The sequence below is a fragment of the Lissotriton helveticus genome, chromosome 3_2 (genome assembly GCF_964261635.1).
Source record: "Lissotriton helveticus chromosome 3_2, aLisHel1.1, whole genome shotgun sequence".
In the NCBI taxonomy this organism is placed as follows: domain Eukaryota; kingdom Metazoa; phylum Chordata; class Amphibia; order Caudata; family Salamandridae; genus Lissotriton; species Lissotriton helveticus.
In genome coordinates, this window is record NC_136062.1 from 197,742,929 (window position 1) to 197,755,595 (window position 12,667).

The following is a 12,667-nucleotide window of genomic DNA, read 5'->3' on the forward strand; positions in this document are numbered from 1 at the left end:
TGTTTATAATATATTTACTGAAACTATAGTGGTCTATTTTGAAGCAGGTATGCTACGATTAGTAAAGAAATACAGTTGAGCAACTTAATCAACATTACTAGCAGGCTGTAAACAATGAACAACCCAACCATGGCAACTAATATATCTATCTAGGCCTACCCTCAATATATGAGCACGGGGCTATATTAGTGATCTCTGGGATTAGCAGCTGCCCCATACCTGTTGTGTTTAGTTAGGCGGTCCGCATCAGAGGTGTAAACTCAGTTTACGCGAGGCTGCTGCCTCTATTCCAAGACTGGTCTCTCTGCTGGAATTCGCCTCTCTGCCCCGGAGAGAGCCAGATACTGATTATATGATAAGAATGACTGTGTTGGAAAACTGCAGCTGTGCTACCATGTTATGTCTGGAAACATTGGAAAATGTTGCTGACCGGGCACAAGAAAACAGTGCACCATATTCCACCTTGTCAGAAATGTTCAGACAGAATCCCAAGAAGAGTCACTGAATAACAAATATTATGTGCCGCATATTTCTAAAATAATATTATGTCACAAAAATAAATGTATTATGTGTGGCTGTACAAAGCAAAAGCAGCCTAAAGCAGCTAATACATGCTAGCAGGGGAGAACCAAAGGCCCAGAAGGGAAAATACTAAAAGGTCATGTCCACCAAGAAGAACATCTTCCACCGAAACAAGCTTGTGACAGGAATCCTTCAGCTCAAAGGTTTGTGTTCCAACCTGTCCAGTACAAGGTAAATGTTCTAAGAGCTAGTTGGACAGCTGTCTCTTGAGGGTGTTGTTGGCACCCTGAAGAAGGACTCTACTGGCTTGTTCTGGTAGTCCCAAATAACCACAAGTTATGATTTACAGGTATCCACATGCACCCTGTTAGACCTGGCATCATTGGCGCTGGTCTCCCTTCCCCTTTTACTCTTCCTGGCTTGTATGTTGGTTGGATGTAGATGTACTGGGTGCCATGTCACTGCTAATCAGTGCCACAGTGCGAATGCTCCCTGTATATAAATGCCTGTGTGAGAGCTCTAATACTTGCCTCTGTGTAGCCTGTTTGTTAGTGATTACTTTCTACCCCCCTATCCGGTCCTAGAAACCCAATAAGAACTTCGAGTTTGGTATGTTTATGCTCAGGCCAGTGAGGACCACCTTTTAGTAAGGACCGTTTAGGTATCATATGTTGGGAAATGCCTTTCCTGGAAACGCAGTAGTTTCTGGACTAAAGCTTCGCTGTAAGGCTGTTGTGAGTATGTGTATTGGTCGTCTGGTTTTTGAGCAGCAGGGCCAGCTGGGTCAGACCTGGCTGGAGAGAGAGATCGGTATGTAGAGCGTAGGGAGAAGTGACTCTTTGATCCAAGGAGGGCAGTGCCTGGCATGGTGAATTATGGCTCCACCTCCCACTGGGTGTCTGATAGCAGGCCCCCTCATTCCGAAAGGGCAGGGTGTCGCCTCATAAACCAAGTGCTCCCCGACCCCACCGAACTGGTTCTGACTGGGGAGTCAGTGATTTGCGACCTTAGAGAACAAAGACTTTTTAGGTATAAAATGCTGCGCTGGAATTTTGGCCATGTGTGTTCCTTCTGGATGTCAAGACAAAACTCTGCCTGAGTGAGCAGAGGAAAGGACTTTGAAACTTTCACCAAGCTTGCTGTAGAAACTACCCAATGGCCTAAATCGAGAGCGCCTCCTGCAGAAGTCTCAGGAACATTAGACTTCACCCCCCGTCAGCCGTCTGAATTCCTGTGCGAGGAATTCAACTTGCAGGTGAGGCCTCCGTCGAGTAATCCGGAGCCTCTAGTCTTACTGCGAAGACTGCGGACTGGGCCCCTTTGAATCCGTTGCTAAACCTGTGCGGGCCGCTGCAGCTAAAAGAGAGTTGCTGCCGCTGAGCCCTCCTAACGCTGAACCTTTGAATCCGTTGCTAAAGCTGTTTGGGCCGCTGCAGCTAACAGAGAGTTGCCGCCGCTGAGAGCCCTTCTAACTGTGCACCTTTGAATCCGCTGCTAACCCTGTGCGGGCCACCGCAGCTCAGAGCAGGTTGCTGCCGCTGAGAGCCTGCCTAACTGTGAACCTTCGAACCTTCTGCTAAACCTGTGTGGGCCGCTGCAGCAAAGAGAGAGTTGCCGCTGCTGAGAGCCCACTGGAGTCCGCACCTTCAAGCCATCAGTGTACCTGGGGGGGACCGCTGCAGCTCAGGGAGAGCTGTAGTCTCTAAGTGTCCACCATGGATCATCCCATGAGCCGCCGCAGTCAAGAGAGAGCTGTAGCCGCTGAGTGCCCGCACCCTTTGCTACTTTGCATCGTAGTGGATTGTTCGGTTGGCCGCCGCAAAACAAAGAAAGAGCTGTAGCCGTTGGATGCCCGCACCCTGTGCTACTTTGCATCATCTTGATTTGGCCCGGGGCCTGCCGCAGTTAAGAGAGAACTGTGGCCGCCGCAACCAAGAAAGCGCTGTAGCCGTTGAGTGCCCGCACCCTTTGCTACTTTGCATCATAGTGGATTGTCCCGTGGGCTGCTGCAGCCAAGAGAGAGCAGTAGCCGTTGAGTGCCCGCACTCTTTGCTACTTTGCACCAGAGTGGATTATCCCTTGGGCCGCTGCAGCCAAAGGAGAGCTGTAGCCGTTGAGCGCCCGCTCCCTGTGCTACTTTGCATCACCTTGATTTGGCCCGGCGACTTCTGCAGTTAAGAGAGAGCTGTGGCCGCTGCGCGCCCACCCCTGGGGCAACGTTGCACCCATGGAATGTACTCTGTGGGCCGCCGCCGCTGAAGGAGAACTGCAGCTGCTGGGCGCCCGGACCTTTGTCACCCTTGCTAAGGATTGTCGCTATCGTCCTGTGGGCCTCCGCAGCTAAGAGCGAGCTGCTGCCGCTGTGAGCTCATCACGGAGCTGCACGACGAGAGTCCTCGCCCACACCAGCCTGGGCCGCCGCCACCGCGTGTTGCTGCCGCTGAGCGCCCGCTTGTCCCTGAGTGCCGAATCATTGTGGGTGCATGCTGCAGACCTCCCCCTCCGAGACTTGTGGTCACTGGGAGTCCGCCTGTCACCGTCTCTGCTTCTTCAAGAAGCTACGTGCTGTGCCCCCCTCTCAATGACAGGTATCGGGTGTGCACCGGGTCACGTAGGCCCCTGCCCTGAACTCAGTCAGTGTTACGCTTTAGTGAATACGCTATTGTCTTTTTGAGTCCCTACGGGTTGACATGAATTGTTGAAACGCTTTGAGAGTTCTGAGTTAAACTGTTGGATAAAGAAATTATTTTTCTATACCTACTTGAGTTGTGGCCGTTTGTGGTGTCATTGCTGTTTTATTGTACGTGGTCATAAACACTTCACACACTGGCGATACCGGAGTTGGGAGCACACCACTGACCTCTTCCGCTATATCGCCCCACTGCATCATGGTCTGTGCAGTTCAAGTATTTTCAGGAACAGTTCAAAGTTCAAATTTCCGAAGTATTTCACCTCAATCGGTGCAAGTAAGTACTTGTATTTTGATCATGTTTCGGGATTGATTCCCTCATCAGTAGAGATAGTTTCGGGGTTGCAGAAGCAGGTCGCCAAACACCCGTCACGGGCTTCGTTGCCCCTCTGGCGCGCAGGTGCATCTCCAACAAGCTTGTCAGCTATCTGGCTACCGGGAGCCAACACAAGGGATACCGGAGTTGGGAGCACACCACTGACCTCTTCCGCTATATCGCCCCACTGCATCATGGTCTGTGCAGTTCAAGTATTTTCAGGAACAGTTCAAAGTTCAAATTTCCGAAGTATTTCACCTCAATTGGTGCAAGTAAGTACTTGTATTTTGATCATCTCTAGACACGAGCCTAGCTCGTGTTTCGGGATTGATTCCCTCATCAGTAGAGATAGTTTCGGGGTTGCAGAAGCAGGTCGCCAAACACCCGTCACGGGCCTCGTTGCCCCTCTGGCGCGCAGGTGCATCTCCAAAAGCTCGTCAGCTATCTGGCTACCGGGAGTCAACACAAGGATACCGGATTTGGGAGCACACCACTGACCTCTTCCGCTATATCGCCCCACTGCATCATGGTCTGTGCAGTTCAAGTATTTTCAGGAACAGTTAAAAGTTCAAATTTCCGAAGTATTTCACCTCAATCGGTGCAAGTAAGTACTTGTATTTTGATAATCTCTAGACACGAGCCTAGCTCGTGTTTCGGGATTGATTCCCTCATCAGTAGAGATAGTTTCGGGGTTGCAGAAGCAGGTCGCCAAACACCCGTCACGGGCCTCGTTGCCTCTCTGGCGCGCAGGTGCATCTCCAACAAGCTCGTCAGCTATCTGGCTACCGGGAGCCAACACAAGGGATACCGGAGTTGGGAGCACACCACTGACCTCTTCCGCTATATCGCCCCACTGCATCATGGTCTGTGCAATTCAAGTATTTTCAGGAACAGTTCAAAGTTCAAATTTCCGAAGTATTTCACCTCAATCCGTGCAAGTAAGTACTTGTATTTTGATCATCTCTAGACACGAGCCTAGCTCGTGTTTCGGGATTGATTCCCTCATCAGTAGAGATAGTTTCGGGGTTGCAACACCCCGGTAGAAGCACACCCGCTGATACCGACTACATCGACCATCATGCTCCGGGGTCACACGCTGATGGGACGAGCAGTGTGCGACCTCATTCGGACATACTATTTATACAGGCTCCCTTGAGCCGGTGGAGGTGACGACCTCGAGATAACGCACCTGCGCGCCTTAAGAGGTATCTGGACCTACGAATATTTTCGGCAGCCCACGCAGCAACCCCGTGCACACGCCTAATCCCTGCTGATGAGCGTTAATGAACGCGAAACACGTGTCCAGGGATGGAAAGCACACCAGTGAACACCCTCAAGATTCAACACTCGGGTAGAAGCGCACCCGCTGATACCGACTACATCGACCATCGTGCTCCGGGGTCACACGCTGATGGGACGAGCAGTGTGCGACCTCATTCGGACATACTTCACACACTGGCCTCTGAGATAGGGCTAACTGCTCATGCTACTTTACCACAGAGTCGAGCAGGGGTTGTCAAAGGGGGTGACTCACTTGCCCTGACTTAGGAAGCAGGGTCCCTATTTGGACAGTGGCACCAGCCAGTGCCAACTAGAGATCCCCATTTCTAACACACCCCAGCATCAGCCTGATGACCTGCAAAGTAAATAACATAATTTAATGAGCATGTGAGTGGGTTAATGTTGCTTGCTAGTGCCCACGAAACAGAACTTCATTCACTAGCCCTTATGTTGAGGTATGATGGAGGATTTTTCTGACAGGCACCAGGACTGCCAATGTTTTTGATGAGAGCCATAAATGTGTTAAAGTTGACTCCTGTCAAACCACACGCTCAAGAAGAGAGATAATAGGGAAGGTTGCAGCACTCTGTGAACTGTAAACATTAACCAAATAGAAATCGTACAGTGACCTAAAAAATTATCTGCACACACCAATTTTACTTTATTGGACCAACTGTGATCTGCCCATAAAATGATCAGCAAATCCAGGAAATTCTTCTGTTATTTGCACTCACTATACTACTCATATTAAATTGCACATTTTACCTAATTTGTTCTATTTTCTGAAATTAGATATATTTGTTGTTGATGTAACAACATTGTATTACTAAGAATGTCATTACTTTTTCACTACAGTATTGATATTTATGTTAAATATGCAATTTCATCCGCCACCACATTTTTTCAAACAAAGGGGGAGTTACCAATAACCTGGTGCAGGTGGAAGGAAGAGGTGGAAGGAAGAGTTTATGAAGTGCAAGCCATTGAAGGGGACAAAATGCCTGTAGAATGCAGAAAAATATTTGTTTTTACTTTGCTTACGATCAGAGGTTCATGTGGTATTTGGAGCGTTACCAAGGACACCAAGCAGGGATGAAACCATTGCAGCAAATGAATTGGATGAGGCACCATTAAGGTTAGAAAATAGATTCAATCCTTCTTCCAGTTTAGCTCTAGAAAAGTATACATTGTATACTAAAATAGAAAAAACATTAGATGAATACTTGACTAGTTTAAGAGAGTTATCTATGTATTGAAGTTTTGAAGTAATTTATGATAATATGATATGTGTTCAAATAACAGTAAATCTGAGAAACAAACACATACAAGAACAGCTATGGAATCTAGGTGACCCTAGTTTATCTGATACTATTACTACAGCTAAAGCTATCAAGCAAAATGAAAAGTGGGTAAAAGTTGTGAATGATCGCAAAGTTGAAAATATTAATGTTAATACAGACATTTGCAGTATTAGCAGCTGTTCCACAAATAGTATCAGTCGCAATCAGAGAGGAAAAAGACAGATAAAATGTTTCAGATGTGGCTGCTTTTACCCATGAGTCTATTTTGAAAAGTTGCCGGGCTGTTGGAAAGGAATGTTGGAATTGTGGTAAAGTAGGGCAATTTGCGGAATTAAAAAAGAAAAATAGCATGTACTGCTGAGTGTGAAGGGAGAATGATTTCACATTGAATTTTGGACCCGATTTTAGAAAAGGTTCAAACATCATATTGGTTATTCAAAATGGTGATAAAGAAATTCATATCTGATAGAAGATTCTAGCCACTGATTTGTTAGCTTAGAATATTCCCCAGGCGTCAAACTGGATCCGGAAGTGTACGAGCTGTATCTGGTTCCACTGCATTAGCCCGTGGAGTCGCTGACCTGGACATCTGTCAGGCAGCAATGTGGGCATCTCCGTACACGTTTACCAAGCACTACTGGCTGGACAGACAGGTCTGTTGTGACGGGCATTACAGCCGTTCAGTTCTGCAGGGCATTCTGGTTTAATTCAGCTTCACAGACCCTCCTCCGGGAGGCATCACTTGGGTATCTATTCTAACGTAAGAAATCTGAGGCTAGAAGTCTTTACCTTATGAACAATTTGCTTGCCTTCGGTAACGCATTATCGGGTAGAGACTAGCTGGAGATTCCTTACTGGCCCTCTCATCCTCCCTGCTCTGCAAACTGATTAGTGTGAGGGTCTTAGAATTTCGCACCAGTTGTCAGTCTTCATCGTAGTGCTGCACTCCTGCCGTGGGAAGTTGCAACCAGAACTGACACAAGCGTGCTGGGATCACGTCTCCATAGACATTGTGCACGTCATTTCCAGAGCATATGATGATGTGTAGGCGAATGATGTCACCTACCAGCATGCAGAGGTACTGCTTGAACCCGGATCCAGCCTGATGTCTGGGGAATATTCTAAGGTAAGGAATCTGCAGCTAAAGAGGGGCTTTACCAGATAAGGTGTTACCCAAGGTAAATTTACTTGTTCAATAGGCTGTCTCTTCCCCTAAATGTGTGGTTTCTGTATTAGGCAGGGAATTACTATTAATGGCTGGTTTGTGCTGTTCACCTTGCACTGTTATCACTAAGGATTACTTTTTGAGAAATTTGTAGTCTAATATTAAGAAACTGTCCGTCTGACATATTGTCGATGAAACTTTCAGTGGGACTAAAATTGACATCTTGAATTTCCAGAGAGTTAATTTCGAGTTCACAAAAGTTTACCTGAGTTCAAGTTGTATGCTGCTTTCAAAGATGTCAATTTTTAGGGGTGGAGGGATATGTGGAAATGATGTATAATTCTCAACCCCTAAAAGCAAAGAGTAGGTAGTGTTTATTAGATGCCCTTCAGAAAGTGACCAATCTAAAGAGAGATTTCCTCAAGTATTCTCAGAGATGAAATATGAAATGATTCATGCATAAAATAGTTCTGAAAAGTGATGCCAAGCCAGCCAGGCAAAAACAGCAATGTACCTTTAAATGTGTGATTTTTATACAAGATGCAATTATAGAAAAGATAGAATTATCACAATGTGTGTCTCCTATTGTGCTGGACAGGAACAAAAACAAAAATGTAAGACTATGTGAATATCTAAAAGTATTAAATGTTAATATTTTAAAAGATTGCCATCCCCTCCCCAATTTAAATGAACTTGTTTTCTTGCTTTAAAGAGCAAACATATTTTCAATGCTGGATTTTCATTCAGCAAATCATCAAATTCTGCTGTCACCAGAGTCATGTCATCTAAATGCTTTTTAAAATCACAACCACAAGAATTATTTGAACATAAGCGAATGACTTTCGGATTGGCATCCACTCCCTCATTATTTCAAAAAGGAATGCTCCACCTTTTCAATGATGGCAACTCTTTTATAGAGGGCTTCTAGGATGATATTCTTGTTTTTTCTTCAAGTGTGCCTGAAAATAGGAGATATTTCTTTGAAGTTTGTCAGAGACTTAACACAACGTAGGTTTGAACTTAGGTTTGAAAAGAGAAAAATGCACTTTTTTGTGACAACTTCAACTGAGTCATAAAATCTCTGGCCAAAGTGTGACTCCCAGGGAAAATCTGGTGGATGTCATCCTAAATGCTCCAAGTAATAAAGAAAAGTTACTATCCTTTGCTAGGTTATATGAGTGCTAAAGCAAATTTGTCAATAACTTTGTGGAAAAGATGGAACCACTGAGAAAATTTGTCAGGAAAAGCTGTGAGTTCAATTGGATAGAGTCACAACCAGTTGCATTCGACAATATCAAGAAAATCCTTGTTAGTGTTCCTAAACTAAAACCTTTTTGTCCGTGTATAGCAATTGATGCTATCATGTATGGGATTGGAGTTTTCTCATCCCACTGTCGTACACACACATGGAATGTAGCAATTGTGCCCAGGACACTAAATCCCATAGAGGAAAAGTGTGTACTTATTGAGAAGGAACTATTTTCGTTATAAACAAATTGTATTTCTCTTTGTACATATGAGAAAATAATACTGAAAGACAAAAGCATGTCACATGCATGTAGCCAATTAGTCAGAATGAGAGTGTGATAAAAAAACATCAGCAATAAGGGGGTTGAGGTTGTCTCCCAACCCCTTACTGCGGGCATCCCCACGCTTGGTATAATGGCTCCTCCAGTTTGGTTCAACAGTTCATTGCTGCTCTCCATCAGTTTGCGACAAGGCATGGGTTGATTTTCTTTTTTTTAGCAATATCCCACTTTGCTATGGTGACCCTAGTGCCCACCAATATACTTTCTCATCTGAGACCGCCCACATCATCCAGGATCACCAATAGGGTAAACCTTGGAGAACTGTTGATCAGGCGTCCAATTTTTTTAGACAATGTGAAAAAACATTTTGACCAGTATTGTGCAATAATGGGACAGCCCCTGAACATGTGGAAGCAGCCACAATTTTCATCCGTGCATCTAAGGCAGGAAGTCTTTGTGCCGATGTCCATCGCTTTAGTGCTATAATGCAAAGGTGGAAGGAAATTACCAACTCTCTCATAGCCATCTTTGTATCCCACCAGTTACTCTCGTACAAAGGGCCCAGGCGATCTTCCCATTGCTACCCGAGAGGCACCAGGTGGTCCGGGGCATTAAGTATAAGGTTACCCTTTTAAACGTTTTCCTAGCATGCTCCGGTGTTCTAAAAGTCGTGGTTCCATCCTTCGTTGTTCCTTCATTCGTGGATGTTACCTTCGTGGTTCAGCCCTCTTCGTTGTTCAATCTTCGTTGTTCAGGTGAGCCGTTCTTGAAACATCGTGGTTTAGGATGTTTCCCATTTATAAGTTATGTATAGCATATCCCCTCTGTTTTTTTAGCTTTGCTTTTTTTAGCTTTGCCTTCATGATTGTATACATCTGCACACTGTAATTATGACTATGTACCACTCCGTTTCATTGTATCGTCGCTGTATGACATCAGTTTCACAATTTCTATTGCTGGACTACTCCTGATATGACACGCTTACTGTTTTTTCTTTTTCTATCCTTTTCTTCTTACTTTTTCTTACTTTATCTCATTGATTTCCACCACTATCGATCACAGTCTTAAAATGGCCGCCGTTTTTTCTCATTTTTCTCACATTTCACAATTGCCCCTTTTCTGTTTCTATCACTCTATTTGTTTCCCTCACCACGGCCGTGCTCTCGTGACTCCTAGCATTTTGATTGGCATTCACGAGGATACCCTGATACTCTGATTGAAGCACCCCTCCGGTGAGTTTTCTAATGACCGTCGCATCTCTTTTGCACCCTATTCGCTGTTTTTACACCACCGCGCTTCATTGTCGTTTTTCAACACATTGCAGGCTGTCCAATTTTTCATACCTTCGTACGTGTCCCGCTGCCCAAACGTTTCGTTTGGTAAGTGCTAGCTCTATACTCTTGGTGCACTGGTCCATATCGTTCCCCGTCTCTACACTTATACACCATTGTTTGGCTTTTTCTAATATAGTCTACTTCACGGGTTCACCGCTTGACGGCTAATCCGACGATTATGTAAAATCTTCCTTGAGCGCCCCGCTCATATCGGTATACCCGAATCATTGCTTGTATATGCATGCATACACAATTCAGCCCTCACTTTTGGTTTGATCACTTTTGGTATGACGGCTTTCCTGGTTCCTTATGAATCTTACTTGTTCTTTCAGCTCCTGCTGGTGACTCCTCGCCTTTCTTCTTTTTTCTTTTATCCTTTCCACCTCTCTCATCGCGATATTGTGTTACAACTCATGCACTTCCTTGATCATGGTTTTCGTTATTTGTGTCATATCACTGATAATCTTCTCGATCATCACCATATCCCCACCCCTTTATTAGACTCTGTTTGCTGTGCTGCCATTATAATAAGCCCAACTACTGTATTATATTGTTTCTATAGATTCCCCTGAAGAAGGGCCATCTTTGTTGCCCGAAATGCATTGGGCTTTTTAATTCAAGACATCTTTGGAACTTAATTGAATACTCATTGTATGGATTTTGTGAACTTACAACAACATCCTGGAACTGTATGACTTAATACAAAGAGACTCAAGTTAAAACCAGAAGACTCCATGCTGTTTTCTTCACGTGTTGTTTTCTTTACTATTGCTCTTTATTATTGTAATGTATTGATATATATGTACAAAACTAATAACAAAATAGTATTGTTCATCTTTGTACACTCGTCATGAGTGACTCGAGCAGTGCATCAGGATTTCTAGATAACAATCTAGTGAATTCCTAATCTGTAATTACAAATGCTTGCAGGGCCTTTCTCCTGTTGCACACGACTGTTTATTGTATTGAATTGTGTAAAGCTTAATTTAGTTTTTGATCATTTTGTATACTGAGTGGAAGACGGTTGCTCCTTTTCTCACTTTTAAAAGGTTGGCATTTTCTTGCCTTAGCCATTTGGTGCTTGTAGCCTGTCTCTGGATCACATGACTGAGCATAGCTGGCAGTTGGACTTTGAGTATTGCTCCTAGACAGCAAAACAGAATGGTAGCTTAGGTGTGACTGGATGGGCCATCATTGGCAGGATTGAAGGGAGGAGCAAAGGGCTGCATACTCCCTGGAGTTAGTCTGGAGCCAGGGCCAGGAAGGCAGGGTATTTGTGCACTTCAAAAGCATGCCTCTAGCAGCGTCTCCCCACTTCAAAGGCACAACTGTGTATAAAAGAGGAGCTCAAGCACCAACTCTTCAGCACACTTCTGGATCTGTGGATACTCTGCCAGGAAGAAGACTGCTGTGCTGATACAAGGACTGCCACTCTGCTGGATTGCTACTTTTAAGACCTGATGCCCTCTTGCCTGGGAAAGAAGCAACTAGATCTACAACTTCATTTGAACCCAAGACCCCAGAGTAACTCAAAAGACTAGTCTGCTGGCCTCTTGATCTGAGCCTAAGGACATAAAATGCTCAATATAGGTGTGAAAAGAAGGGGCACCCCTGAATGAGTTTCCTAAGTCAGGGCCATAAAATGCTCATTATCCAGCTCCTGGACCCAGCTGCAGCGAGTTCCGGACTCCCAAGTGGTACGCTTCAGGTCATGGGCCCCTAGTGTGTCTCAGCAGGCTCTTAAAACAGGCTTTTGGGCTCTTCGCAATCATGAATGGCCCGTTCCCACCAAGACTGCGCCGCTCACACCGAAATCCAAGACGAGCTGCCACCAGCCTGTCTCTTTACACAGTAGCATCGGCTGCCCGATGGAGATCGCCAAAGTGAAGCTCCAGCTAACCCATCCATGACACCCGGTCTGCTATTCGCACTGTGCTTATTAGGGCCCGTGATGCTGTCCTTGTGCCTGGTGACCCTCTCCAATACGAACGGGACTCTTGGCACAAAACTTGAGAAGGTAAACTACAGCTGGATTAATCTGGTACTGTATCCGATTCACGCTTCATCGCAGTCGGCCTGAACTTTTGGCTTTGAACCGGTTAAGTGTGACCAGATATCTGCTGTTGGCACCTTATGTTTTTAAAATGTTTGTTCGCGCACAGCCTTGCATTTATTAATGGGTTTAGACAGTTTAGTGTGGTCTGGGGGGGTGTACTCCGGTCTCGTACACTCCAATAATATGTATCTTGCATACCTGGCAATCAGGGCGTCCCCTCAGGCACAACCTGGTCCCAATTGGGATAGTAAATGTTCTTAATTTTCAAATATAAATGTCAATACTTAAGGTTTTTTGATAATTTCCTCATATTTATTACTTCATATGAATATTTTCCTTTTTTCTTATTATCGTCATGCTTCTTCATACGTATATATAGTTACGTTCACTCCATGTTCCAATGCATTTACCACAGTTAAATATGATTTTACACCCCAGACTAACATGGCGACGGCGTAGCCACTTATTCAGTCC

General features: G+C 45.0%; 1 protein-coding gene across 6 annotated transcripts in view; it reads left to right on the forward strand.

Annotated features, from left to right (window-relative positions):
- Positions 1-12,667, forward strand: part of REC114 (REC114 meiotic recombination protein) — a 1,622,368-nt gene that overhangs the window by 1,533,780 nt on the left and 75,921 nt on the right. For 3 of the 6 annotated variants that reach the window (XM_078685054.1, XM_078685052.1, XM_078685056.1), the window contains one exon: positions 5,722-5,943. The exons of the other annotated variants lie outside the window; for them this stretch is intronic. In XM_078685054.1, the coding sequence (XP_078541180.1) occupies positions 5,722-5,904 (183 nt within the window). In that variant the 3' untranslated portion in view covers positions 5,905-5,943. The remainder of the gene's footprint in view (positions 1-5,721; positions 5,944-12,667) is intronic. 6 annotated transcript variants of the gene reach the window in all.